The sequence below is a fragment of the Ptychodera flava genome, chromosome 9 (genome assembly GCF_041260155.1).
Source record: "Ptychodera flava strain L36383 chromosome 9, AS_Pfla_20210202, whole genome shotgun sequence".
Lineage (NCBI taxonomy): Eukaryota > Metazoa > Hemichordata > Enteropneusta > Ptychoderidae > Ptychodera > Ptychodera flava.
In genome coordinates, this window is record NC_091936.1 from 14750920 (window position 1) to 14777309 (window position 26390).

Here is a 26390-nt window from a genome sequence, read left to right on the forward strand (position 1 = left end):
TCCATCAAATAAATGTTTTAATCTCTGAAATTTTGGGTGTGATAATTGCAAATTTGGTTAAAAAATAAATAATTCCATTTGGTCACATATTTTTTCTTTTAGTCTTTACTATTCAAAGTTTTACTTCTGTATCATTTTATAATAAGAGTGTGAAAATTTAGAAAATCAAGCATGGTGACCCCATCTTTTTTCTTTAATATTTGATTATTCTATTATGCCAGAATTCAAACATTTCTATGTTTTCTTCCATGTGTTGCTCTCTGGCCTGATCTTGTGTACAAGTCAGTTTCACTGTCATGAGTGTCATTTGACCAAAACTCTTCTTCAACTACCATGTACATCAGAGTCAGAGCTATCTCTGTCACTGTTCAGGTATGCAGTGACAGTGACACTGCAGTAGCAGGGTAATATCTGATAGTGACACTACCCGTAGGCAGTAGCTGTATTAACTTTGATAATTTTTGCAAGCATGTTGAATTGTCCAGTATTCAGCTTGCTATCACAGCCTATGTATGTGTACCATGCATTTGTATCACTGACAACTGACTGTCAGTCTGGACTCCAATTAAATTATCACCAAATACATATTTATATTTATATATACAGGCTTTGTCGACAAACTAAATATTGTGTGTTTGAGCATGCTGTAGGGAGATAGCAAGAAACTGTAGTTGTTATATTGCATAGAAATATTGCAGAAATCATTAACAGTTGCAGCTTCTGCCCTGTTACGAGGCTCAAGTTTGTTTTTACGACAAATCACACGTTTAGATTTTTTCGAGATAAAAGTCATGAAATGTGACAAAATGGTTCTAGATTTTGTTAAATTATTACTAACATTACAACATTTTGATGACATAAAAATGGTATTCATTTTTCATTGAATTACCTACAAAAACTTGGAATTGGAAAATGTAAAACTCAAAAGGGACCCAAAAATTTTCAAGTCCCCCCCCTACAGGTAGGAGCAAAATTTTCAAGTCCCCCCCTCACTACCCAAAAAATTTTCGAATCCCCCCCCCTGTATTCCTCCAGCCCCCCCCTAACCGTTTTTTGTGAATGCAGCCTTAACGCTAGATGTATTCAATGCGCGCACTGCTATTTTGATTTTCGTTAAAATCTGTTTGATGCTGGTCGATAATGGTAAAATGGTTTGAAAATGCCCTGCATGTAACTAAATGTCATATAGCATTAACTGTGAAGAGGCATGTAATAAAAATATTATTGCCTGAATACATGGGTTTATGGTGCCCTCGCAGCAAGAGACAATTTGCCCTCCTGGCGTCCGGCAAATTGTCCCCTGCTCTCGGGCACCTAAACCCATGTATTCAGGCAATAATATATAATTGTGCTGAAGCGTATTTTTAACACAGTACAAACAATTTGTAAAGGCTGACTCAAGGAAATTCCCATTGCCTCTAAAAGTTCAGAAATCTTGAAGTTTGAGGGCAAAATGTTCCCCAGTCATTGTCTGTGGCGTACCATTGAATGCAGTCATACTAGGAGACAAAAGCAATATTACAGCTGTATAATGTTCCCAACATTGAACAAAGACAAAAAAAAACAATGCTAATGTATTTTGATGAGTTGATCAAGACCTTACCTTTTGAATCCCTACAGGTGATCACCCAGGCTTACGGCTTGATCACCAAAGGCAGCAGAAAGATACAGCTATGGGTTTTGGTCCTCAGTGCCTGCATCGGACTCTTGGCCCTGGGCATACTAATCGTGGTGCTCTGGAAGCTTGGGTTCTTCCGTAGGAAAGCCAAGGAAGAACTGGAAAAATTACTGAACAGCAAGGAAGAGGACAGCCTCAGTAATTGGACGGTACCTTGCGAGAACCCCACTAGTGATGATACTGAGGTTCACGCGACGGTGTATGAGAATAACGCTGCAGTGTATGGGGACTACTACAACAATGGCGAAACGAACAAACATGATCCTTACTTCTGAAACTGGATGTTGCTGGAGTTGAAAAGGAATATTGGGGGTCAAGTCAACTGAATCTTAAAATTGCCAAGCCTATGGATCCATGATGTAAAAATGAGAAAATAGAAGATGTACACTGAACACCAAATCTTTCTGTGAAATTCAGTTCTTCCACAAGATATTTTTCAAACATCAAAGATAAACATTTAATAGCTTATAAGATAAAGAACTGCTGGATCAGAGTACATATTATCTGAGAAAACTTTCAATATTTAACGTTCAAATCAGACACAAGTCTGTCCAGCTCAGCAGGCAGCCTTTTGCTCAGTCATAAGTATTACATATTTTGGTTGCTCGAGACTTGCTAAAAAACATTTACTTCAAGCTTTGATCAGAATTTCCTTTCATCTGACAATTTTGATACTGTGACATTCTCAGATCTATCTTTGGTGGCCACATTTTCACAGCAAAATATTGCTCTAGGAAATCATTGAGTTGCATGCCTGTGATTGACTTTTTCCTCTTTCCCTGCAGACCTGAACTCTGCTGGAAAGGTGTTAAAATTTACAAATCTGTTATATCAAGTCTTAAATTCGACTGGAACACTGCCCTCTGAGGGTAGCTTTGGTGACGATGTAAACTCCTGTCATCAAAAGCTGACATATTCCATAACTTCAACTAAACTTACATTGTCCAAAATATGAAATTACAGTGTGATCAGGAGAGATTTCTTGGGTCCTGTAAAATTGGGTGACACATCCTTGTTCAGGGCAAAACGTTTGCGAGTTTGAAAATTGCATCCCTTTATACTGCATGAATGGTTTGGTGGCAGAAATTTGTACCTGTTCTGAAAGGACCAAAGCCACTAGATTCTTTCCCATGTACAAATGTATTTCCTTGTCGAGACAAAAGCAAACAAAGTAACATCAATATCAATTATGGGTAATTTCAAGCCCTCAACTGTAGGGGCAGGGGAGCCTTTCATAAGAAATGTGCAAATTCCAACTAACAAAAAGTTTTCCGAAGAACATGAATGAGTTCAACCGGTTCCAGTAAGTGACCTTCAGGGATCCCTAGGACTAATTATAACACGCCACATGCTAATTCTGTGTCGCGATTCGCCAGAATACGTCACGTGACGAGAAAATAGATACGTCTAGTTCTGGCCAAATTTGCAAAAGTGCCCGGTCACGTGACTGTAGTGTCGTCTGCAGCTTTGCAACAATGGCGGGTGACTAGAACGTGATGTGTGTCCGGGATAGGTGACGACACATTCTCTAAAACAGATTTTCCAACATTTTCCGACATTCCAACAGCGTAGGAACTTGAATAGCTCATCGACGGAAAAGATTAAGGTACAACTAAGGATGTCGCTAGGTGTGCTTTGAATATTTTTTGAAAGAAAGTGGTACCACATACAACTGAAAGCGCTGTGGATACATCCGCCAGTAAACTTGTCACAATGGATTGTTGCGGTGCAAAATATCAAAACACATTAAAAACTATATAACAATACAACATGAGCATGTGGTGTGTCATAAAACACCTATAGCCTGGTCTTTATTCGGGCTATAGCACTCGTCTATTACCCCTCGTGGCCGTGTGTTACCAGAAACACATCACTATACCCCCTCGGCCTACGGCCTCGGGGAATAGCGATGTGTTTCTGGTAACACACGGCCCCTCGGGGTAATAGACGGTCGCTATAGCCCTCATGACCAGGCAATAGGTGTTTACTATGATACAGAGTGTCAAGTGTAGAGGCACAGTAAGTACTGTACACAATGTTTTGGCCTGACTGGTGGAGGTTTCACGGTCACCTGACAAATGGACATATGGAAATCATTTCAAATGTTTTGCTTTTGAGATCAGAGGCCTGATTGACCATGTATTGTACAGGTATGCTAACATAGTATGTGAAGCATAATCATTGGGGCAAGTGTATTTTTGATTGGTCAGGCAGCTTTTTGAAGTTACCTGCCCAGATGTAAGGCTGTCATTTTCTCTGAATTTTCTATACTGCTTTACTTGAAATCAAGGAAACTGATGTGCTATATTTTTGCACTGAATCAAAGCCACCTCTCATGTAGACATAACTCTCAAATGCTACTGCAACAGTCAAATACATAGTTACCTGTAGTATTGGGTACAGAGTTTTCAAGGCAACAATTTACCAGGAGTTGGTGCTGACCAGGAGTCGGTGCATGATTGTAAAACAAACAGGATAAGAACAAGTACAGAATTGCTCATAGTTTATTTTATACAAATATTAAATTTTACAAAACAGTACTATATAATTGCAAAAAAAATAATTAAATAACGCTTCTTTTTCATCAGAAATTAAACTTTTGTGAAAACTCATCATCAGAGTCCATTGTTTATCATTTCTTTTCCACTCATACCTCTGGAGAAATAAACCATCCAGGTTTTTACAATATGTCATATGCTAATAGGTGTATCTGTACGAGATGGACTGTCAGATCTTATGAGGGGGTGGTCAGGATGCTGGCATACAATTTATTTGCATTCCAAAATTGATAAATTATCTTGTTAGATTTTGCACAGCATGCATAATACCTATTTCTCAGCTGACTTTCATGTGATTATTTTTGTTTTCGAAAATCACAATAACTGTACAAAAATTGTGGCCGGAAATTTGGCGTTGCAGACTCTTTGTTTCCACTTTTGCATACCACCCCCTAACAAGGATCTAACAGTACTGTCAACTCCTTTGAAAATTTGACAGCAGTTTGCTTGAACTGTATGCAAGGTTGGTGCAGCTAGATTTACTGTGTTGTTTCAGCGATATGAGAACAAACTGGTTTGAAATTTCATACCTTTTCTGTCAAACAAAAATGTAAATCCACTTTTATTTCTCTGACTCAAAAATGTCTGATGAGTTCAACTTCCAAAATAAATGGAAGATTCAAGTACACGATAAAAAAGTCAGTGTTTCCACAGATTAGTAAAGTATATAACACCTGTTCTCTTGAAAGAGAAATTTTGCTACACAATGTACAAAGTGTCATTTAGGTGTTGTAAACAGGCCCCCCTTCGAGTAGAACGTGAACTAGCCAGAATACCTACTTGTACATATTGGTATCACAAAAATTGGCAGTGAAACAAATTTTATCAAAATAACATTACAGGATTTTTGGAAATCAAACACCTCAAAGGCAACAACTACAGTTGTGGGCTTTGTGAATCTTCAAATATTCTGTCAATTCAAATACAACTCCACACATATCGGCCATCAAACTGTCATTTCATTTTTTGAAGTATGTAAATTGGGTCATCAAGTGGAAAATTAATATTCATACATTGACATTCTGCATCTCATATGGAGAGAGAGTTGCCTTTAAGTAGGCTTCAAACTAGCAACTAACTAACAAAAGTGAACCTTCTTATTAAGCACTACAAACAAACAGTACACCTCTCACAAAATAACTCTCCCATACACAGTCGCTCACAAACTACACAAAAAAATATTGCGTTTTCTATATAAGCAAACAAAACTGATTACATTAAATATATTTACAGATGATACTCCACTTACATTAATCATTAGAACATTTTGTTTCACAAAAGGGGTTATTACTATCAGAGTCACTGAAACTTCAAGCTCTTTTCAGCAGCTTTTTCAGCAACTTTCAGCAACTTTTCATGAGTATTTGAGGGCCACAATAAAATTTTAGAGGAGTGATTATGTGGCTGGTATCTTATAGAGGGGTCAAAATTGGCAAAACATATGTTTGAGAGAAGTGAAATGTTTGATTTGTGCATACTGCAAGTAGCTTATTTGATGTTCTGGAGTTTCCCAGGCACCAATATAGAGTTTCCCAGGCACCAATATAGAGTTTCCCAGGCACCAATATAGAGTTTCCCAGGCACCAATTTTACTATCCTCATGACTTGAAAGGACTTTCCAGGTGTGTTACAAACTTTCACAACTGCTGATATTTTAGTGCCACCGTAAGTGATTATGGAAATTCCCAACCTTGCACATTTTCGAATGTAATTCCCAGCACGCAGCATCCTCTAAACACCGACTTAAGAACAGGATGCATCTCATGTTCAAAGATAGGTTTTCTGACTCAAAAGACTGTACAATTCTTTCCTGATCAAATCCAGTGTGGACTCATTCCTTGTCATAGAAATCTACATTTTCAACAGTCTTGTTTTATGTGAAAATATACATTCTTTTCTTTCCCATAAAAGTTGACATAAAGAATGGTAGCCATTTTGAATTTTACAGTTATATAGTGCTAAATGTATTTTGCTCGAAGATATGAAAGCGGACTTTAAAGTTTCCTCAAGAAACTGTAAAATTTAAATTCTTCTAATATCTCTCTTGGGTGTACATTTCTACTCAGCTCAATTGGATTAGTAAAGTTCTATTTTCAGGGTAGTTGAAGCTTTAATTTTCATACATTTTGACTATCACACTGTCACTTTAATTTTATTTCATCTACACCTATTCTATGGAAAATTGCATCATGATGGGCTTATGTCATAAAGATTCCCCTCGGTGGAAACAGGCTCCCTTGAAAATGAAGTTGGGGTGGGGGGGAGAATCAATATGCGAGAGATGGGAGAACAGTTCTCTAATTTCTACCTCAACAAATCTGCAATAAGCATAAGTTTGTGTGCGTGACTTGTCCCGGATCTATTAGCAAAACCATTACAGTTATCAAAGTCTGTCCACAATTATCAATTAGATGTGTAAGGTCGGATTATTGAGGTTTTGATTCTACTGACATGTCATAACATCCCTAATTGTGTTTTATATAAAGAATGCGATTTAAATTTCATGAGTACAGGACAGTATAGAAAGACTGAAGTCTGTGAATTTATGGATTTCTGCTACAACAGAACAAATGTTGCAAAATCCTCTAAAAACTATGAAGATGACAAAAACACATGTATATGCTTTGATTTATCAATTCTTTGGCAAAATTATACCAATCCACACAGTATTTGCAAGGGTTCATTCACCGGACATACTCAATTTATAAATTTGATTAATGTTATGTACAGATTGCTATTGCATTTTTTAAAGTTTGAAAATCCAAACAAATCTGCATTAAATGACATCACTTGTGAATAATTATCTTCAAGGCAGGGAACCCATCCGCTTTTCCCTCACATGAGCATTTTGGTAAAATGGGAAGAGCCAAGTCCTATACTTTATAATACATACTTCACCTCTCTGACTATCTCTCGTATCAAAACAACAGAACCACACTGTAATTTATTGCATCGCACACACTGTATGTATTTTTTTCCTGATGAGTTTGCGATCGGATAATTAAATGCAAATATTCTTTTTGCTTTCACACGGCTTCAACTTACACACCAGACATAATCACACATACACATGAAGCATTTCGCCTTCACTGACGTCAAGTCTACAGAAATAAATTTTAAACCCTTTCACCACCATGGCTGTACCCAATTCCTGTTGTTTTCAAATGGTGAGAATAGGCCTGCGTACAGGGAAACAGGGTGGAAGGATTCACTTAACAGAAATTTTTGTTCCAAATTCATCAAATAAACATGTATGAGTAAAAAAAGCTGCAGTTTTCCGTCTCAATGCTAGGTCTATATATATTTATATATAAATAAATCCTATCTTTAGTTTTTGCGGTAGAATTACAGCAACTGCTTGTGGAGAATTTCCCAGACCATTCTTCTTCTGAAGTATGGCATATCATCCTGGAATAAGAGAGACACGGAAATAACAAAGAATATTAAAATTGTGTTTGTAATATGCTCTGGTTTATCTACAAATGAGTTGCTTTTTGAGGTTTTAGTGAAGAGGATAATCTTGTTGGCTGTTAACTCCAGCTCTTTGTTTACTAAGATGGAATATCAGGCATTTCTAATTGGGGTTTTTAGGTTTTGTTTTCTCTGACAGATTCAAAGTAAGACTCACGACTTATGAAAAATTATAATTATGTAATTTTTTTCGTAATACTGCAAACAATATCTATAAGATTCCATTAAGTTCTAGATAATTGTCCAAACATTAAAGCCCCAATAGCTTTGAAATTTTATGTATTATTTTCATGATTTTATTTTCAAGCCAAAGTTGGTTCGTGTAAATGTGCTAACTGAAGGCAATGTATAGAATATCACTGCTTGCTGATTTGGACCATGCCTACACATTTTACCAGGTTAAATAAGCAGGTGCCGCACTCAATAAATCGCACCCCCACGGAAAAGCAAAAAAAATGCAGTATTTGCTGCTCATACACATCATGAGCATAAAGGAAACAAGCATGATGTCATTTACTTGAATGCACAACACACGATGGACAACATTTTGATGTTGTAATCTTTATTTTCTCTGTCACATGATTAGTTTTTGAAAATGGCGGGATATCTAAAATGATGTTAAAACATTTGAATTTACATGCCACTTTCGATGCTTATGACAGTGTTATACACTTTTACAGTCTTTAATGGATCTTATTAAAAGAAAACTCTTGGAAAACTCATAATATTTTGAATTTGGCCTACAGAGAGATGGGCAGACACACAGACACAGACAGACACAGACAGACACACACACACTGACAGTGATGACATTGGCCCCTCTAGCAAACGGGAGCCAAAAACAAAGATGGGAATCTCTTATCTTACATTCCCCATCACAGGGAATTGCCTGTAGTGAATGGTGGCAAAATCCCTTGTGCATATAGGCATAATATGTCAAACTCAAATACAGACAATTTAATTACACAGAGTTTGAAATTAAATATAGGATCACTGGGACTTGTGAAAAAAGAGAGTTTTGATCACTTTTATAAGGAACAATTTTCCAAGACTCAACACAGAACATTAAACCATTTCAATGACAGGCACTCCAGTGTTTTCTCCAGGTTTCTGTTACAAGGGGGGAATGTCACCGCTGTTTGAAAATTTAGGGGGATTTGGTTCTGATTAGGGGAACTATGATAAATTATGTAACGTCACGCAAATTGAATTTTTTTCACTGTATTACATGTAGCAAAGGTTATAGCATTGATCAAATATAAGACACTCCGGTTTCTTTCTTTTCCATCCAGTAAATGTTGAATAAATTAGAAGCTTGCACAACTAATTCATGCTTCATTCATTTCAATTCAAACACAATTGTTTAAACTGGAGGCAAATTATAGTTGACAGTCATTCAGCTGTACCATATCCTTTTGCAGATGGTAAGCTTGTATGACTTTACTATGGCTACAGATATTGGATTACATCAACTGCGTTGATGTTACATCATAGATAGTAATTATGAAGTGGAATGCTACTAGAAGTACTATGTGTAAATCATTATCTCTACGTGTCACAGGCATTTCTGATTATTTGAAGGGGGATTTTGATTAGATAGGGGGATTCATGCAATCAAGAGTCCTGGAGAGAACACTGGCACTCTAAGTAACAAAGATCTTCAAATAGAATGATACAGTACCTGTGAAAAGGTTATCTTGGCGTCTCTTGAGATGTACTCTGCATATTTACAAGCAAACATACCACAGTCACTTCCATTCATTTGTTGGGGAATGTCTTTGATGCAATGTAAACTCCAGCCTGACAGGTCATAGTCACTCTTCTTTTTGTCAAGGTGTTCTGAACGTAAGTATTCCCTGTCAGATGGTCAGAAATGGAAAAAACAAAATTATTGTTCCTGAATGGAAGATTATGCTGAATGTGAACTGGGACAGCTTTTGTGTTAATAATAAGCCATGCAGAGATAACACATAATGATTTAGTCTGTGTGACTGTAATATATGATAATATATCTGCCTCATGACCCCTTTATGACCTTATGTTCTCTGTATTTGTTGGTGTGATTCAATCAATTTGATTGTAACAGCCACTAAAATTCACTACATTTTGTCATGAATTACCACTGAAAGTGATCTACCATCAAGAATGTACATCTTTCACTCTGCAAAATGCTGAAATTTGAATACAGCATGTCTCCAAAATACCATATGCAAGACCAAATAGGGTAATGAAAATGTCCTACTTAGAAATAGCTTCAATTTAGTAGACTATCGCTCGTGCATGTCTATATTAGTGCATGAGTGTATGTATTTGGAGAGAATGATTATGGACAAAGACAGATGGAGTAGGGTACTTTAACTTACCTGAGTGCATTCAAACATTTTGGATTCTCACCACCCATTGAGTCATAATATGATATAGTTTTGTAGCGGAAATCTATAACCTATTGAAGAAAATAAAGATGACAGAAATATGAGTTACTTCACTATTTGACAACAAAATTTTGGTATATTCTATAATGTTCTATGAAACAGTCGGACATCCAAACAGACATCTAGGGAGTGAGAGGGTAAAAAACTTGACGCATGGTGTAAGTGAAGATTACTTAACACCCTTGAGTATGGACAAAATTAGTTTTCCTGAGGGGTTCATGTACTTATATGTCTAACCCTAGCTCTATTGACTCCCTAAGTTACTGGTAGTTAACCCTTCTCCTGCCTGGCCTATCACTTTCTCACTGGCAAAGACAATAAAGGCAGTATTGAGCCAAATATATTCACTTGGTAGGATACGACTTAACTGTTGGCTGTGTCCTCTGATGTTCATTCCTACTGGAAACATTTTTATATAAGGCCTTGACAGCAAAATGTCATTACAACATAATAACTTTATATGCCAATATATGGCTCAATACTAAAATTCTCATTGACACTAAAATTCTAAAATATCTTTTGCTTCCCCTGCATCTCCAGTTGATAAAGAGACATCAAATTCACATAAAAACAACATCACCTCTCACCATTTGTCATTGAAATGTCATATCCATGTGTATAGAAAACAGATTCTGTTAGACGAGAACAGGTTTACATAAAAAATACCATCAAGGACAGTGTGCTCACATTCGGTTTGAATTGGTAAATTCAAGAAATATTTAAACCAGAAAAACAAGAATGACAAAAGCAAATATGGTCTGCAACTTAGGTACTGGATGTCATCTTTAGGAACATGAGTGTTTGATGTAGGACAGTGTCGGTGACTGTCTGTGAACCTGATGTGTTAAGTGTTTTTTCTTTTTTCCCCTCATTTGCATATTTTTGACACTGACAAGTTCATTTGAACAAATTCACATCTCCATCCGTAAGTGCACCTGTAAACCAAATACTAAGACAGTAGGTGCTGCGGTTTAGGTGTTTTTGGTGTGGACGGACATACATACATACGTACATACATACATACATACATACATACAGACATGCAAATCGGATGCAAATGAACTGATTCAGCTTATACGATAACCTCACATTGGTATACCAAATGTGAGCTAAAAAGTCTTAGATGTTTACTTACAGCTAAACACCAATGCATTCCTAAATGCACAGGCACTACAACCAAGTCCTTCTCAAAGATATCTACTTTCCGTGTCCACCTTCTCAGTGACGTGTACCCATCTTTGGTTAGTTTGGGATAGAAAAACGTGTTGAAGGCATGCACTTTTAAATTCCCCTGGTGAATGAGAACAGGATAAGCATAAGTATGATAAAATTGAACAGAAAAATAGCAATCTGTATGCTGTAGATGACTCACAATATTGATCTATCAATATTAAATTGTAAAGATAACTGATTTGAGGTAATGCGAACAATACACTCAAACATACATTGGGATGTAGTTTGATGAATATGAACTCCCTCAAAGGGATACAGTCGTCAGAACTGCACTCAACGGTCGTGCAGGACCCTTACAACCAATGTAAACACGGTATCCACGGTACAATGGTGATTGATAAAAGTTAAAATATGTCTGTCATAAATTACATCATATGATTTAAATGTTGCAGCTATGATGATGAGGTGCATCTAGATATAGTGCACAAAATACATTGTTTGTAAACAAGAAACTCGCACAGGCACAGTTCCGACGACTGTTTCCCTTTAAAATTTCTTTTCTCGATAGGTGCCAATTATGAACTGAATTTTCCAAACCAAGCAGATCCAAATGTTTACAGTACACATGTTCCATACACACCCACTGACCTATACTTTGCATCACTTGGGTAGAGTTTAAACTTTGAAATGCTACATTCTGTCTGTGACTAATATTTCCACTGAGATTTGGTTGATGTAAAGTAGCAATACCAGTATTTCAAGCAACTTTCCATTTTAAATTGTTCAGTCAAGTCTGTAATCATCTTGTTTTGAAACAGGGAAATATGTTTTTAATATGTGGCAACTGAAATGCCAGGAGTTGGACAAGATTGATTAATAATTTAGGTTTTATAGAGCATTACCTGCTTTTGACCTCGATCCATCAGTAAATTCATGTAGAAGTTGATAACCTGCAAGATGTCAAAATTTACATATAAAATAAAGACAATAAGCACTACCAACATTTCAAATCCATACTTTTGTGGCTGCCTCCTCAACTTGAGGTTTTGAAACTCAACACTCATGAGGAAAACTTCAGTGTGTGATTATTTGCTTGAGCAAAGGTCAAAAGAAATGCTGTGGACATCAAATGAGCATTTTGTGAACAGTAACATAAATGTATGGATGAAATGTACCAATCATTGGTCGTAATAGTCTTAAAATGCTCTGCAATCTCAGCTGAAAGACAAAAACTGGATCAAATCTATCCATGGCATAGCTCAAACAGTGCCATTTTGTGGTAAAAATGGTCATAGCAGTTGTTTTCTGATTACTTGCTTTCCTGTGTCAAATTTGCGAACAGCGATGAGAGTACTGTAAAACACTTTGAATAAGCTGCATGCTTTTTTCTGACTTTGTAGATTTTCATTGCAATTAGGTTTTTGATTAGGCTAAAAAGATATCCTAACCATGAATATAGGGAAAAATTTAAATTAGCAACATGTGAAATTAGTGAATTGACAAACTGAAGTCGCAAATAAGGATGCTCGCTAAATGACATGCTTTACAGTACATCCTGAGCTGAGGACTTTTGAAGAATCCCTTACAGATTATACAAATGTAACAATGCACATCTATTCCTCTAAACACTAACAGTGATCATAATGTTGTTTCACAATTTCTTTCACTGTACATGTATGTTTGCTTTGAATATATTTGTGAAGCTATCAAAAAATTCAACTTCCAATTACCTCATCATTCAGCCAGTTTAATCCACTCAGAGTATGTACATCACTTCTGGTAATCGACAATCTGAAACCTTCTGACAAGACTTGTTCACCGGGATTGCGTACGAATGCTGCATCAATTTCATTTTCCATTTCCTCCGTAAGTTCCGGAAGTGTTTCAACTTCTGCATCTTCTTCGGCGACAGTCACATCTTCTAGGACAGGTGGTTCTCGTTCAGAAATGCGCATACGCTCTCTGATCTGATTTGCGATTGAAATACGATGATAAAGTGACAAGTATGCCTCGAATGGTGTTGCAGGACAAAGAGTACTTCACATTGAATTTTTAAAAGTACATCATCCAATTCTACAAATGGTAGGTGTTTGAATTGAATATTTTGAAATAAAAATAAACTGGAAATGTTTTTGATACCTATTTTTCATGAATTTAAAATTTTTCCAACGTAGCAAACGATGGCTGATTTGGGTTAGTCAGCACTTGATAAATACTCCAAATAAAGATTGTAAATTGGAAATCAACAGAATAAAGGCTGTAATCCACACACATTGAGGGTTGGTTGTAACACCAAGCAATAGATTGAAAAGTGAGACATTTGACCATTTTCACAATACAGCTCATTAACCAGGGCGGATATAAATTCCATTTTTCTCACCTGTTCCTCAAGTTTGGCTTCTTGTTGGGCACGCTGTAAACAGACACACAAAAGTTATAAAGCTGAGTGAATTTACTGCTACTGGCAAGATTTTGGAAGCAAATCATAAGTCTGACAAACATGTAATATGACTTACCTAAGAGCCTGCTAAAAGGGTATTATTAACTCCAAAACTATGCTTGTTTGAATATAATTTCATAATTTTCAGATCATACTGTGTGGCAATAAATTGTAGAACACTTCAACCATAAAGCAGAACATTCTCAAGTATGATTATATTGATATGCCTGATATGCCTTGACTGTTGAAGTATTTTAGGTCTTGCATTTTTAGGTTTGTCATGCCTAAAAATTCAAAGACTTACACTTTTGATCTAATTTTCCTCAACAAAATTTTCAACCATTGCCATAACAAAGCAAGAGTAAAAATCAGGAGTCCCCACGCACATTGTGGTACTGGGGAAACAAATTTCTTAACATTTATGGAGTTTGAAATTCAAAATGGCCGCCATCCCAGTGTCAACTCTATGGAAAAAAAAATTATATTTTTGATTTTCATAAAACTAAGATGGTGAAAATTGACTTACTCCAACAGTTTCAAAATGAGCCCCAACAAGCAGTAGAACAGACAAGGAATTGTAAACAGACAAGGAATTGTAAACCGACAGGGAACTGTAAACATTTGAGTCTGAACATTTGTCCCCCAGGCCCATTCCTTTTATGTCATTCTATTCACAATGACTTACCCTTTCTTGGCATATTTTCAGTTTCATTTCCAGTTCTTCAATTTTCCTGATTCTTTCCCTTGCCTGAACATCATATTTGGCTTTCCTGATAAGAAAAACATCGCACCAAACTGATTATCTTTTTTTCAATTGGGATAAAACACAATCATACAAATACCAACAAATATACTTGTCATGAATGTGAGGCACTACCTTTTAATTACCAAAACAAAACAATTAATTTAGGTAATAGGACCCTCAAAACGGAAAGATACCAACCTGTTCCCAAAATTTCCTAAAGGAACTTTAACCCTTTGAGCGCCAAATCCTATTTTTGTCCCCTTTATAAAATAAACCCCCAGTCAATTTTTCTCAAATTTTGCCAAAATTTTGAGAAAAAACTGTAGCAAATGAAGTGTGATGTCCATTTGGTCAAAAATTAAAGAAAAATGAAAGAATTCATAAAAATTGGTAAAATTTTGCACTAAAATTTTGGTGGGAGAAAATTACAGCTCTCAAAGGGTTAAATATTTCATTCAATAGTCAAGACTAAGACTAAGGGGTCACAGTGCAAAGTTTGGAATGGTGAAATGTCAAATTTTTGATTTTCCAAGAAATAAGGCAGCGAAAACTTAATTTTCTCAACAAGCTTCAAAAAATAAGTCTATCCATGCACTAACAGCCTACAAGCAAAGTATTGTAAAAATTTGAGGATCAAACACCATATCGTCTAAAAAAACACAACTTTATGTTCCTGGCAAGCTTTGGATCACGTCTTTACAATGGCTAACAGGTTGTATGCACCTTGACGTTGAAAGACTTTAACTTTTGATCTGACATTCCATAAGGAATCTATAAAGCATTCCTTTTCAAGATCAAGAATAAACATCAACGGTAACTGTGTGAGACTTGGTACTAGAGGAACAAATTACTCAATATTTACTGACACAAGAAATTCGAAATGGCCACCATACTTTTGTTACCTTTGACTTTTAGTGAGGAAAAATAAAATATACTATTTTCACAAAACATTTTATTTACTCCATGAGCTTCAAAATGAGTCCATACAAGTGGTGGACCAAAGAATATACGGTGAAAGTTTAACAATTTGAATATCCCGTCCCTGAGGCACAAGCTACAAATACAGAAATTTATCAATATAAATTCAGAAAAAAGAACTATGAAGCAACTTTCCAATGCTGACTGTTAGAGACAATGTAACAAAACTGAAAAGCTGTGTTAATTAAGGATTGTCGAAAACTGTGAAAAGGTATTTTGTTCAAATGTTACGTTATATTAGCAGACCATATCATCCTCTGATTTTTATGTGAAAATATGCGAAGCACTATTGATAGGGTTGATGGATTTAGTTACCAAATCTTAAAACACTAGAGGGCTCCCTCACTTACATGTAGGTATTAAGAGGGCAGCATGGCCACTGTTAACACTTGAATACAAAGCTCAAATTTACAAGACATCATTGCAACACTTACTAGGCATATCAGCAATTAATGTCCTATGGTAGGTACACACTGCAAAACTGTGCCAGCAAAAGCAAGCAGCAAGAAACAAGATAAATTCTCTAGAAAGCTGCCCATTCAAAAAAAAAAAATTGGCACGGAAAGACTTACAGCTGTTTGACCCAGTCTTCTGAGCAATAGGCTGACTGGCTTATTTTCTTGGATGACACACTGGGAGACCTGGCTGATGTTTCTGGCATTTTCACTTCAGTGATTGACAGACTCTCATCTTTGAAGTCTGAAAAGACAGCAAGTCATTATTGTCATTTCAAAACTCTGTCAAACATCGACAAAATTGGCAAAATGAGATGGGCCTGCTTGATTTCTTCTTCTTCTTCATAAAGTGTCTTGGGGCTATAAAGTACTGCCCTTGCAAACAGTAGATCCAGTCAATCACAGACAAAGCATACGCAAATGTATCTTTTACAAATGAATAACAGTCAAACATCAAATTCAATGGTCAATGGACGCTAGGTCTTTTACCGCTTCCATGATGCAGTGCACACCAGGGTATACAATGCATACGTTAAGCATAGAACGTTTTAGCCATAGGGTACACGCACGGTATGTTTCTCATAGAATCCTGTGGCAGATTATATCCTGACCTATATTTTCACCGCTGATGGTTAGATTATACTCAGGGCATTTTTTGGCATTGCAAATTTGTGTCACTATTCTATAACAATATGTTGTACAACATAAATCAGTATGTTTTCGTTGTTTTGAGTGTATATACGATGTTTTATAGCGCCACAGCAATGCATTGTGGGATAATTGGAAAAGGTCTATACACATAATGGCTGCACTGAAAAGTTGGACTGTAGGCACTTTAACATGATTTTGGGACTGGAACAAGAAAATGTGCCTAACAACTAAAACAAAAGTACATAAAATACACCAAAATGTCACTACCAATGGGTTTTTAACTGGTATCTTACCAGGCTGAGATGGCGTTTCTACTCTACGACGTAGTGACCTGTCAGTGACGATGGATGGAGTGAATATTGGATGTGACAGGTCTTGTCTTTCAGCTGCTGCCTCCTTCCCCTTCTTCTCTGCTGCTTTGGCTTCCACTTTCACCACTGAGGGCGCTGTTTTCTGCACTTTAGCTGCAGCCGAGGTAGGTGGTGCGATGTAACTACCAAGCTCTGTTTCACTACTGCAGCAATAAATGGAATCGGAGGGAAAAGATACACAAATCTGAAGTTCTATTCTATTGCCCTTCACACTTATCACAACAAAAAACAGCAATAAAACAGAATTTGAAAAAGGAAGAGTAACATCAACACATAAAACACGAATAGCATGAATGAAGATTTTCTCAATATGTTCAAAGTAAGCATATTGCAACATTTTGTATGCGCATTTTCTGTTCTTTAGCAAATTTTACCCATTTATCAAAGCACCCCTTGAGGCTAGACTGTAAAATCTCTCATTTTCCCCGATGTATACCAGTATTCTCTGTGAAATAATCACCGTACCTTCTATTTCTATATGATGGAGATGGAGTTTGCCTTGGCTGACTTGTGCTATGTACAGAATAACTGGGTATATTAATATTTGTATACTGTTGTAACAGACTCTGGTATATTGCCTTCTCTTCTAAACGTACACTCTGTAAGACATAAAAACAAGTATATTAATAGAGCTGAATATCACACATCACTGACTGAAAACTAGACTAATTCAGTGGAATATGTAGTCTTTAACCCTTTTCCTGCTGCGAGCATCAGTTTCCCATCTACAGAGTCAGTAAAAACCAGTATTGAACCAAAGTCATATGTATTTTCACCATGGTATGTTATAGTAGGTATACCAAGTGAAAATTTTAAAATCACTAAATTGCTTTTTTAATGCAATTTCCAAAGAGTGCTTGGAAAATGATGAAAAATGCTTTTTATCTGGTCAAAATCGGTTCAGTCATTCAAAAGTTATGAAGATTTTTGTGTATGTAAAACCTCGCGGCCGAAGGTCATAGTATTGAAAAAAAGTTAAAATTGGTGAAATTATAGATTTTAATAGGCTTGTTTTCCCTGAAATACATGACTCTGTAACAAATATGATGCTAAAAGTATTTAAAAGTAACTTCTTTTTACAAAATAATTAAATCTTTTACCAAAGGAAATTTACTCTTTGACGTAAACGCATCCAAATATGACAGTTTGTCTGATTCTGCATCGCGGAAAATTTACAAAATGACTGAAAAATACAAATTTACTTACAAAGCATTGTTAATCTATATGCACTACTACTGTAGTGTAATTAAAAAAAAGGAAAGTTCATGCAGGAAATGTAATTAGATAGTCAGAAATGTAGAATGAAATTTGACTTAACTGCAAAATGTGCCTTTGCCGGACAACCAAAAATAGGGTAAAATATGAAAATTAGCCATGTTTGTCAAAGTCTAGTCAAGAACATTGACATTTAAAAAGTACAAACAAAGCCTATCAGCAAAGAAAAACAATTTTTCAACAAGTTTCAAATAGATATATGGTAAAATTTCTTCCCAGATCATTGTAATTTTGACCAAAAATGTCACTTTTGTACAAAAAATGACATTCACATTGGGTGATAAAATATGAAAAGTTACCATGTACAAATGTATACGCAAAGTCTGAGCGAATATTTCATAGTGTCAGACCATCTTTTCTGGGTTTTTATCTGTAGAAAACCCTTTGCTATGAGTACCAATGAACATTCAGCAACAAAGCTACTCTAAATGATGAAAAAATGTGACAGAAAAACCCATTTATGCAAATTTCTCGCTTTGAATGAGTGCTGGTGGCGTACACATACGTACGTATATATGCTGAGAACCTGCATGCCATGGCATGGTTAGTTAACCACTGGCTATGAAAATTTAAAGTTTTGAAATGTTTATGAAGTTCATATCAAAATTTTGATGAAGGAATATCTACTTTCACAAAAATAACCTACACCAAATGTTGCCATGGCAACCGTTCTTTTTATTAAATTATCAGTTATCAACAAATTCCTTTTGTATGCCAAGACAGCTCATCTCAGAACTGGACATACTTATATACACAATTTGCAACACCCTGAAAATTAAATGATCTTCAACAGCTCTGATTTACATTTTCATAACTTTCTAAACATGCATTTTTTTGTTTTTTATTAACGCCTCAATTACATAATTATATATTACTGTACCATTAGAATATGTGAGGTTTTAATCTTACCATGATCCACAATATTTTTTGGTTGTTGGAAAAAGTCAAATTGAAAGTAAATGGAATTTGAAACTGTTGTGAAGTAATCTTCAATTGCAGATACTACAACAGAAGAGTTCAGCACTGCCAAGATAGGAGTATAGCACACTGAATTTTGAACTTCAGAGTAATGAAAATGACTGAACTGTGTCACAATAAAGTTTCTTTTATTAAATCAATGGTTTCATTTTTTCCTAAGATTGTAGAGACTGAGGATCAAGGATATTAGTAACTTTCAACCAGGAAAAAATACCAATATGTAGAAAGGATCAAAAGAAATCAATTTATTTTTTCTAATCTAAACCTATTACAAAACCGGAAAGTAACACATAATTCTCATTTAAGTGATTAGGGCTACATGTAGTTTCATTCTTGTCGATGTTTGATAATGGAAAGGAACACAAAAAATAATATAACTTAAACTATCATTATAAAAATATTTACGAATTAATCTCAAAGGCAACAAAATTCCAAGCATAACGTTACATTATGTTCATTTACAACGTTCACTCAAAATGTTCTTTGAAAACGATTGTATTTTGACAGCCGTACCGGCAGCTACTTACTAAGGTCTGTAGAAAAAGAGTACTAAATATCGTTGTTTTTCAGGTCAACAAGTGATTGAATCAAAAAAGTGTGTCATGAAATGGTAAAACGACAACTGATAAATAAGTTACATTTCTAAAGAGTAACTAGAAACGCCTAGCTGAGAGAAAATTTCATCCTGTTTCACAGAAACTGACTGCGTTTTCGAGCGCCGCAGCTATGAATGGCAGATCTGGGGAATCCCCGCGAAAATCGCTCACACTGGTCCAAAATGATGATCGTTCGCTTTTGAGCTGCATGATTCAGCTTGTCAAAAATATTTTTATTTTGTAGATAATTAATTAAATTTCTTATTTTTTTATTTCGTTTGTTAATTAAAAGTCATTTTAATGTTTTTAGAGGCTTTAAAAAAATTCAAAACTCGCTAAAAAAGCGACTATTTGGCCAAAATTCAAACGAAAAACATGAAAATAAAGGTCGAATCATGGGCTATCTATCTATGAATACTTTCAGTCTCTTTACGCTTGGGCTCAAACGCGATAGTACGCTGTGTATACACAGGCTCAGTGGTCTAAAAATAGCACGTTGAAAACATGGCCGCCGCTCTCGCCGATGCACGATTTTTGCATCGAAATTTTTCACTCATTTTCGTTCGTATGACTTTGACACTCCAGGAAACGATTGAGAAGAAAGGGGTAACTTGAAGTATTGAGGTATTTGCTGATAATTTGCCAAATTAAACGAGAAAAAATGCTTCGAAAATTCCAACACGCTTACACACTCAGCGTTTTCAGAAGCCGTAGCATGTTCGTGTGGTATACCTAGTTATAGCAGGTTTGGTGAGACAAAATCAAATTACAGTACCTACGTATTCAGGGGCCTTCCAAATTTTTATTTAATTGCAACAATCATGTATGGGACCTGTTATGTCTCACTGGTTGTAACCAACTTGACCTGATGGTGATATATAAACTTAGCGGGCCGGGATAAAGGATAAAGACAAGTGTCATATAATGTATTTGATAGTAAGAGACACCTGAAATGTTCAAATACATGAAAATTATCAAAAGTTCTACTTTACCTCTCGTACTGTATACTGTCTAGGTTTGATGTAGGACAGTGTCGGTGACTGTCTGTGAACCCGATGTGTTAAGTTACCACTGAATATTCGTCCTCCTACTGATTTATCTGGAACTTTGTGAAAAGACGGGTAAAAGCCGCCAGGATTTTGCTCTCTGCTCCGATACGATGTTGTACTGGAAGGGAAAGACAGGACAAAAATCAGTGCAGTAAGTAAAGTGTCTCACTGGATCCCTTGTTGGTGGTTTGAAAGCACCATAAAATTGTCTACTTAGTATCTTTACCTGGAAAGTAAGTACAAATTGAATTGACTGTCAAGGTACCTTAGGCATTCAGGGGTAATTATATCAATGTCTACATAGACTGTACATGTATATACCCTGGGAAGTCTGATGATTTACATAGTGTTTATGTAGACTGCAATGGCGCTCACAATGCCAAGCTGAGCATAAGTACATGTATGTTCCATTTTTGTTAAGGCTGGTACCCTAGTAAATGTTACTGGGGTTCCCCAGTCATTTTATCAGCGTTCCCCTTGGTATATCAATTCAATCAGATTAGGGGACAGCAGAAATGCAACCTGGGTTCCCAAATCATTTACAAATATTCTCCAACCTTAGCAAAAACACTGATGAGATATGGCAAGAAATATGCAAATTCCATATTGTTATGTAAATTAGCAATCCCAGGTGAGGAGAACACTGAGACCACTTCTATGCGAGAGAAAATAACATTGAAAATTGCTCAAATTTGGGCAGGGTGTCACTGCTACACACACCATGTTTGTAAGGACATCCTTCACTGTTATGATAGTGTAAATTTCACTTAGTTACCAGTTTTACACAAAAACCAATCAAAGTGTTTGATGAAACGTTTAAGCATCTTTAACACTATCAAACAGCTGATGAAAATTACATTACATATACATCACGGCGCAACTAGTCAGATGAATAGGACTGCTTTTGATTGCTGAATGTAATTAACCATTTTTATAATGCCGCTAAAAGTCATGTGTTTCACGCCTGGCTTTTCCTGAAACAATAACATGGAGTAATACAGTTGCATTTTTAGTGAACAAACCTGACCTATATGTACCACATATGAAGTATTAATCAAGGCTGTTGGAAACAGACTGGTCTCTAGGCGGCCTCTTACGCTCTTTTTTCTTATTTGATGATATTTTAGTAACAATAAAAAAGGGTAATAGTGCTTGTCAGAAAGGTGTAACAGTACAGTTCTATGTTACCAGTAAGTCTTGAAAGTATGTTAATATATCTACCATAAGGCGTCTCTAGTTTATCTTTCTCAATGGCAATTTCACATTCAAGGGGGTAGTCATGTTAAACTTGTAGCAAATACAGAGCAAATGATAGTTCATATTACTCATTTTCATTGCATAAAAGTAAATCAATCTGTTATAAGTGTGGGATGAATACAAGTGACTGGAGCACTTTGGTCTCCAAAAAGTACAATTTGACGGCTATGTTTCACAAGGAAAAGAGACTCTTAGGAAAAACAAGCCTGTTGTGCTTACCTGGGCTTGTTTTGTGTCTGTGTGGCATGACTATTAACAGCTGCAGCAGCGCCATCGTTTTCCTTCTTGGCTTTTGACGACCTTTGTTTTTCTCTGTGATTTGTCATGTTGCTGGGTAGAGTTGGAGTTCTCAGATATGATCCATCAAGAGTTGGACCTTGGTAAGCAAAATCAAGATGTACATTTCAGTGGTAATGAGGAGGCAGAATATCACCGCCAATAGACTACTTCAACCAGTTTACCCCCATTTTCCAGTAAACAGGTCCACAATCACCATTGACAACAATAGGTTTGGGTCAAACCATGATGGTGAAAGGGCAATTACATGTAGCTGTAACTGTTGATTATTTTTCACTATTTTTGTTTTTCATGTCAACAACAGTTTCTTTTTCCACTCCCTAGAGCATGTTAAGATACACAGTATTCAGCTTGTCAACTCAGCCTGTACATGCGTAAACTGCATTGCTATTGTTGACGAGTGATTTCTGGTCTGGACTAGAATTCAATCATAAACAATAACAGTGCATTATGTATGTACGGATGCTGTGTGAACAGGCTGAATGGTGAGTGTTTCAACATGCTTTGGGGAGTAGAACAAGAACTTACAATTTGACATACAAAATGAAAAATAGTGAAAAAATCATTAAAAGTACAGCAACTAGCCCTTGATAGGGTTACATGCTGTAGATGGAGATACTACAAAAGTAGTAGACATGCCAATCAGCTGCTAACCATGTGAACAACAACCAGCAGAGTACAGTTGTGGTGTATCTGTGTCATTTTAGTTTTACATGTAACTTGTGTGCACTCCAATGAAATAGGCGAGGTGTTTGGTCAGAATACCATAGTCAGGGTTCATACACTTCAAGTAAATCAAAATTCCAGGACTTTCCAGGAGTTTTTTTGCCATTTTCCAGGAGTATTTGTGGTTGAAAAATGCCATTTTCCAGGAGTGTTTGCACAATAAAGCTTGCAATTTTAATAAGAATCATATACTAATTGTTTCTAATGTTTTCCTTGTCCACAAAACTTCAGCCCATAAGACATCATTTTGCTGACAAATGCAGTCAATGACGAGTTGACAGGTTTTGACGGTGATGACATCTTGAATAACATCGCTGACGATTGAGACAGTAAGTGAGGCTACCCACATTCTCCATGATCTGTACACACGTAGATCACTCACTGAACTGAAGCAAATTTCTTCTGTACACAGAACAATATTTAAAAATTCTGGCAACATAGTTCTGATCATCATAATTTTCTGATTTCTCACTTTGAATAATGAGATGATAAACCCCTTTTCCTCGGAGGAGATAGCAATTTTGTAATTTTGTCGACTTAGTTATTTTGACAGCCATACACAATATTTTCAAGGAAACTGAGAGAATAAGTTGCATCTGTGTTGGCAAAAGAAAGAGTATTGATTTTTTTAATGTTCGTAACAAAGGAAATTTGCATGTCTGACAGGTGGTATGATGAGACCATCTTAGTTGCTGATAACTTTATCTTGACAAGTGTGCAATTTTTAACACCTCCAAACATCGACTTCTCATTCAATTTACTCTTGAATTTTAAACATAATCAATAATTTAGGAACACAATGTCAACAAATAATCCTGAATTTAAATTGTAAGTTAAAAATTGTTAAGAAAGTGATAAAATTGAAAAAGCCTTGAGTAAAAAATGTCTGAGTGAACAAATCAAGGGGAATTGTGGGTAGCCTCACTTACTGTGCAGTTGCGAGTGTGGTGTCAGGAAAGATAAACTCAGGGAAGGCTTAGAATTAGTCGACGACTTTACATTTGATGAAGATCGGGCAAAGAAATCATTAATTTTTTATTTACTTGCTCCTGTTTTTCTCCTACCAGAGCTCGATGTTTTGCTCCTGTAGCTATAGCATGGCTTTTCATAGCTCCGCGTATGATGCTATGTGTTCCCTGCATTATATTATAAAGCGTCCCACTACAGCCCTGCTGAGGTCCATAGACACGCGGTCCCACTTTGGACCGCACACAAAAAACTACTTTTCTAACTACTTTCGGCCGAAATCAACTCGATTCCAATCTATGCCTACCCGAATCACTCAACCGCTCACAGACTGCAAAAAAGAACTGTTCGCATGACGTCAAAAACCATACACTTGTAAGTTTGCTGGTAATGCACAGTGAAGGGCACAAAGGCCGGCAATATCTCGCATGAATGTGCCGAATGGCAAGCCACGGGAACACGGAGCATCATACATGTACGTAGTGCTAGGCTTTCCGATACATCGAAAGTCTTTTCACAAAGTTTGCATCTTGCCGCGAATTTATCTTGCGCCCGCTCAAGCCATCCTACGTACTCGGGCTGTTTCAACCAATGATCGCTGAATAAACACTTTGCAGGAGGCATTGCTGTGACTGGTGACCCGAACAAGCTTTAAATTTCAACACGGTCCCTCCACAACCTACTCATGCATACTTCGATGTCACTGTACGTGCGTGCAAAACCATGGATAATGGAATACACAACATGGTCTCGCCCACGCTACTACAAGGGTACCCCTTTACGACATTTTAAGAAACACTTCTACGCTTTCCAAATTTTGTCTCGGGAGGGCTCCCCACCTGTCGCAAAACATCTTTTCGCATTTTTGCAATTTTGACGTTCGACAATTATACTGTTTGACGTTCGCCCTTACGATCAGGCCGTTCTCGACCGTGTGCGATCGTAACTAGCGATTTTCCAGGAGTTTTCCAGGAGTAAATTTTGATTTTCCAGGAGTTTCCAGGAGTTTCCAGGAGTGGTTTTAAATTCCAGGACTTTCCAGGACTTTCCAGGAGCGTACGAACCCTGATAGTGAATACATGTACCTCCCACATAATTATTCAGATGCTCATGCATATAGAAATTGAGACAAGACCATTTCATGAGCTCTTTAACACTGTGAAGTTACATCCATATGATGTTTATCCTACATGTATGTCAAAAAATCTGTTTCGTGTCCCTGACCCTTTGAGGGCCATGGTTTTGCCATACACCACATGTATTGTTATCTGTGGCAGAGCAGGACCTCTGTACAGGGAAATAGGGTTTCAGTACAATGGTTGCGCCAGATATGGCATTGTATTGAAAATGGTTTCCTCTTTACCCAATACACAACGTACACTGTACTCCATATGAATATTCACGCACAATGTTGATGGCAGGGGTTTCATTAAGAGCCGGCAGCCGGCGAAATTGACCGGTTACTCTCAAGATTTCGCCGGCTACTTTTTCGGAAAATTTGAACTCTTTCATAGCTAAAACATTTTTTAACCTTCTGAAATGATACGGACAAGTTTCACAAGCTGTGTAATCAAACTTTTCAACTGCTTTTATGTGAAACAAATTTAGAAGACGAGCGACTACTACGATTGCCTTGTACTACGATGCAGCACAGTCTTGCTATACTGCCTCAATAAAAATCGGAATTGCAACGGACGATGCTATTGGCTACCTGAATTGCTGATTCCTATGTGGATGAAAACGTGCATACTACACCTGTCGGCAGTCGTTAGCTCAACTCAAAATGGTCGATGAACAAATGAAGACGGAAGCTATCGCAAGGTCAAACTTCGCTGTACGATCCTCGGTTTTGAAGTGGAGCAAGAAACAAGAGAAGGATAATTATGTGGATTTAAATTTTTTTCGAAGGCAATGACCTGATTTTTTCTCACGAAAAACTTCCCGATTACAGTTTGAATTTTAGTAAGCCGACGTGCGTTGCACTGCGGTAGGCGTAATTGTGAAGGTACATGTACATAACCAGCTGTATGTATGATATGTACTGCTTTTCGGTCTATCAATGCCAATTAGAATGTCGCCCAGAGTGGTTGAAATACGACCAGACCTCTAAATTCACTTCAAAAGCGATTGTCAGGTTAAATGCAAATGTGAGCTTCTGAACATACAAATTTTCATATCCTATATCAAGGTTCTTACTTTGCATACTCATATAGTCAAATAACCTTGAGGGTCTTTGATTCAATTTGCCAAATATGGTAATGATTGTTAATTTTTATCATCATTGTTATATAAAT

At 36.6% G+C, this 26390-nt stretch overlaps 2 protein-coding genes across 4 annotated transcripts in view; one reads left to right on the forward strand and one right to left on the reverse strand.

Annotated features, from left to right (window-relative positions):
- LOC139140097 (integrin alpha-9-like) overlaps nucleotides 1–4290 on the forward strand; it is a 28104-nt gene extending 23814 nt beyond the window's left edge. Inside the window, exon 24 of the mRNA XM_070709116.1 lies at nucleotides 1621–4290. Coding sequence (XP_070565217.1) covers nucleotides 1621–1953 — 333 coding nt within the window. The 3' untranslated portion in view covers nucleotides 1954–4290. The remainder of the gene's footprint in view (nucleotides 1–1620) is intronic.
- The window catches only part of LOC139140098 (sentrin-specific protease 1-like), a 34157-nt gene continuing 11931 nt past the window's right edge, over nucleotides 4165–26390 (reverse strand). For all 3 annotated transcript variants that reach the window (XM_070709117.1, XM_070709118.1, XM_070709119.1), the window contains 13 exons: nucleotides 22327–22483; nucleotides 20794–20968; nucleotides 17418–17551; nucleotides 16875–17095; nucleotides 16048–16174; nucleotides 14438–14522; nucleotides 13693–13725; nucleotides 13043–13279; nucleotides 12215–12262; nucleotides 11275–11430; nucleotides 10071–10150; nucleotides 9389–9563; nucleotides 4165–7644 (listed from right to left, as the gene is read on the reverse strand). In XM_070709117.1, the coding sequence (XP_070565218.1) occupies nucleotides 7582–7644; nucleotides 9389–9563; nucleotides 10071–10150; nucleotides 11275–11430; nucleotides 12215–12262; nucleotides 13043–13279; nucleotides 13693–13725; nucleotides 14438–14522; nucleotides 16048–16174; nucleotides 16875–17095; nucleotides 17418–17551; nucleotides 20794–20968; nucleotides 22327–22483 (1691 nt within the window). In that variant the 3' untranslated portion in view covers nucleotides 4165–7581. The remainder of the gene's footprint in view (nucleotides 7645–9388; nucleotides 9564–10070; nucleotides 10151–11274; nucleotides 11431–12214; nucleotides 12263–13042; nucleotides 13280–13692; nucleotides 13726–14437; nucleotides 14523–16047; nucleotides 16175–16874; nucleotides 17096–17417; nucleotides 17552–20793; nucleotides 20969–22326; nucleotides 22484–26390) is intronic.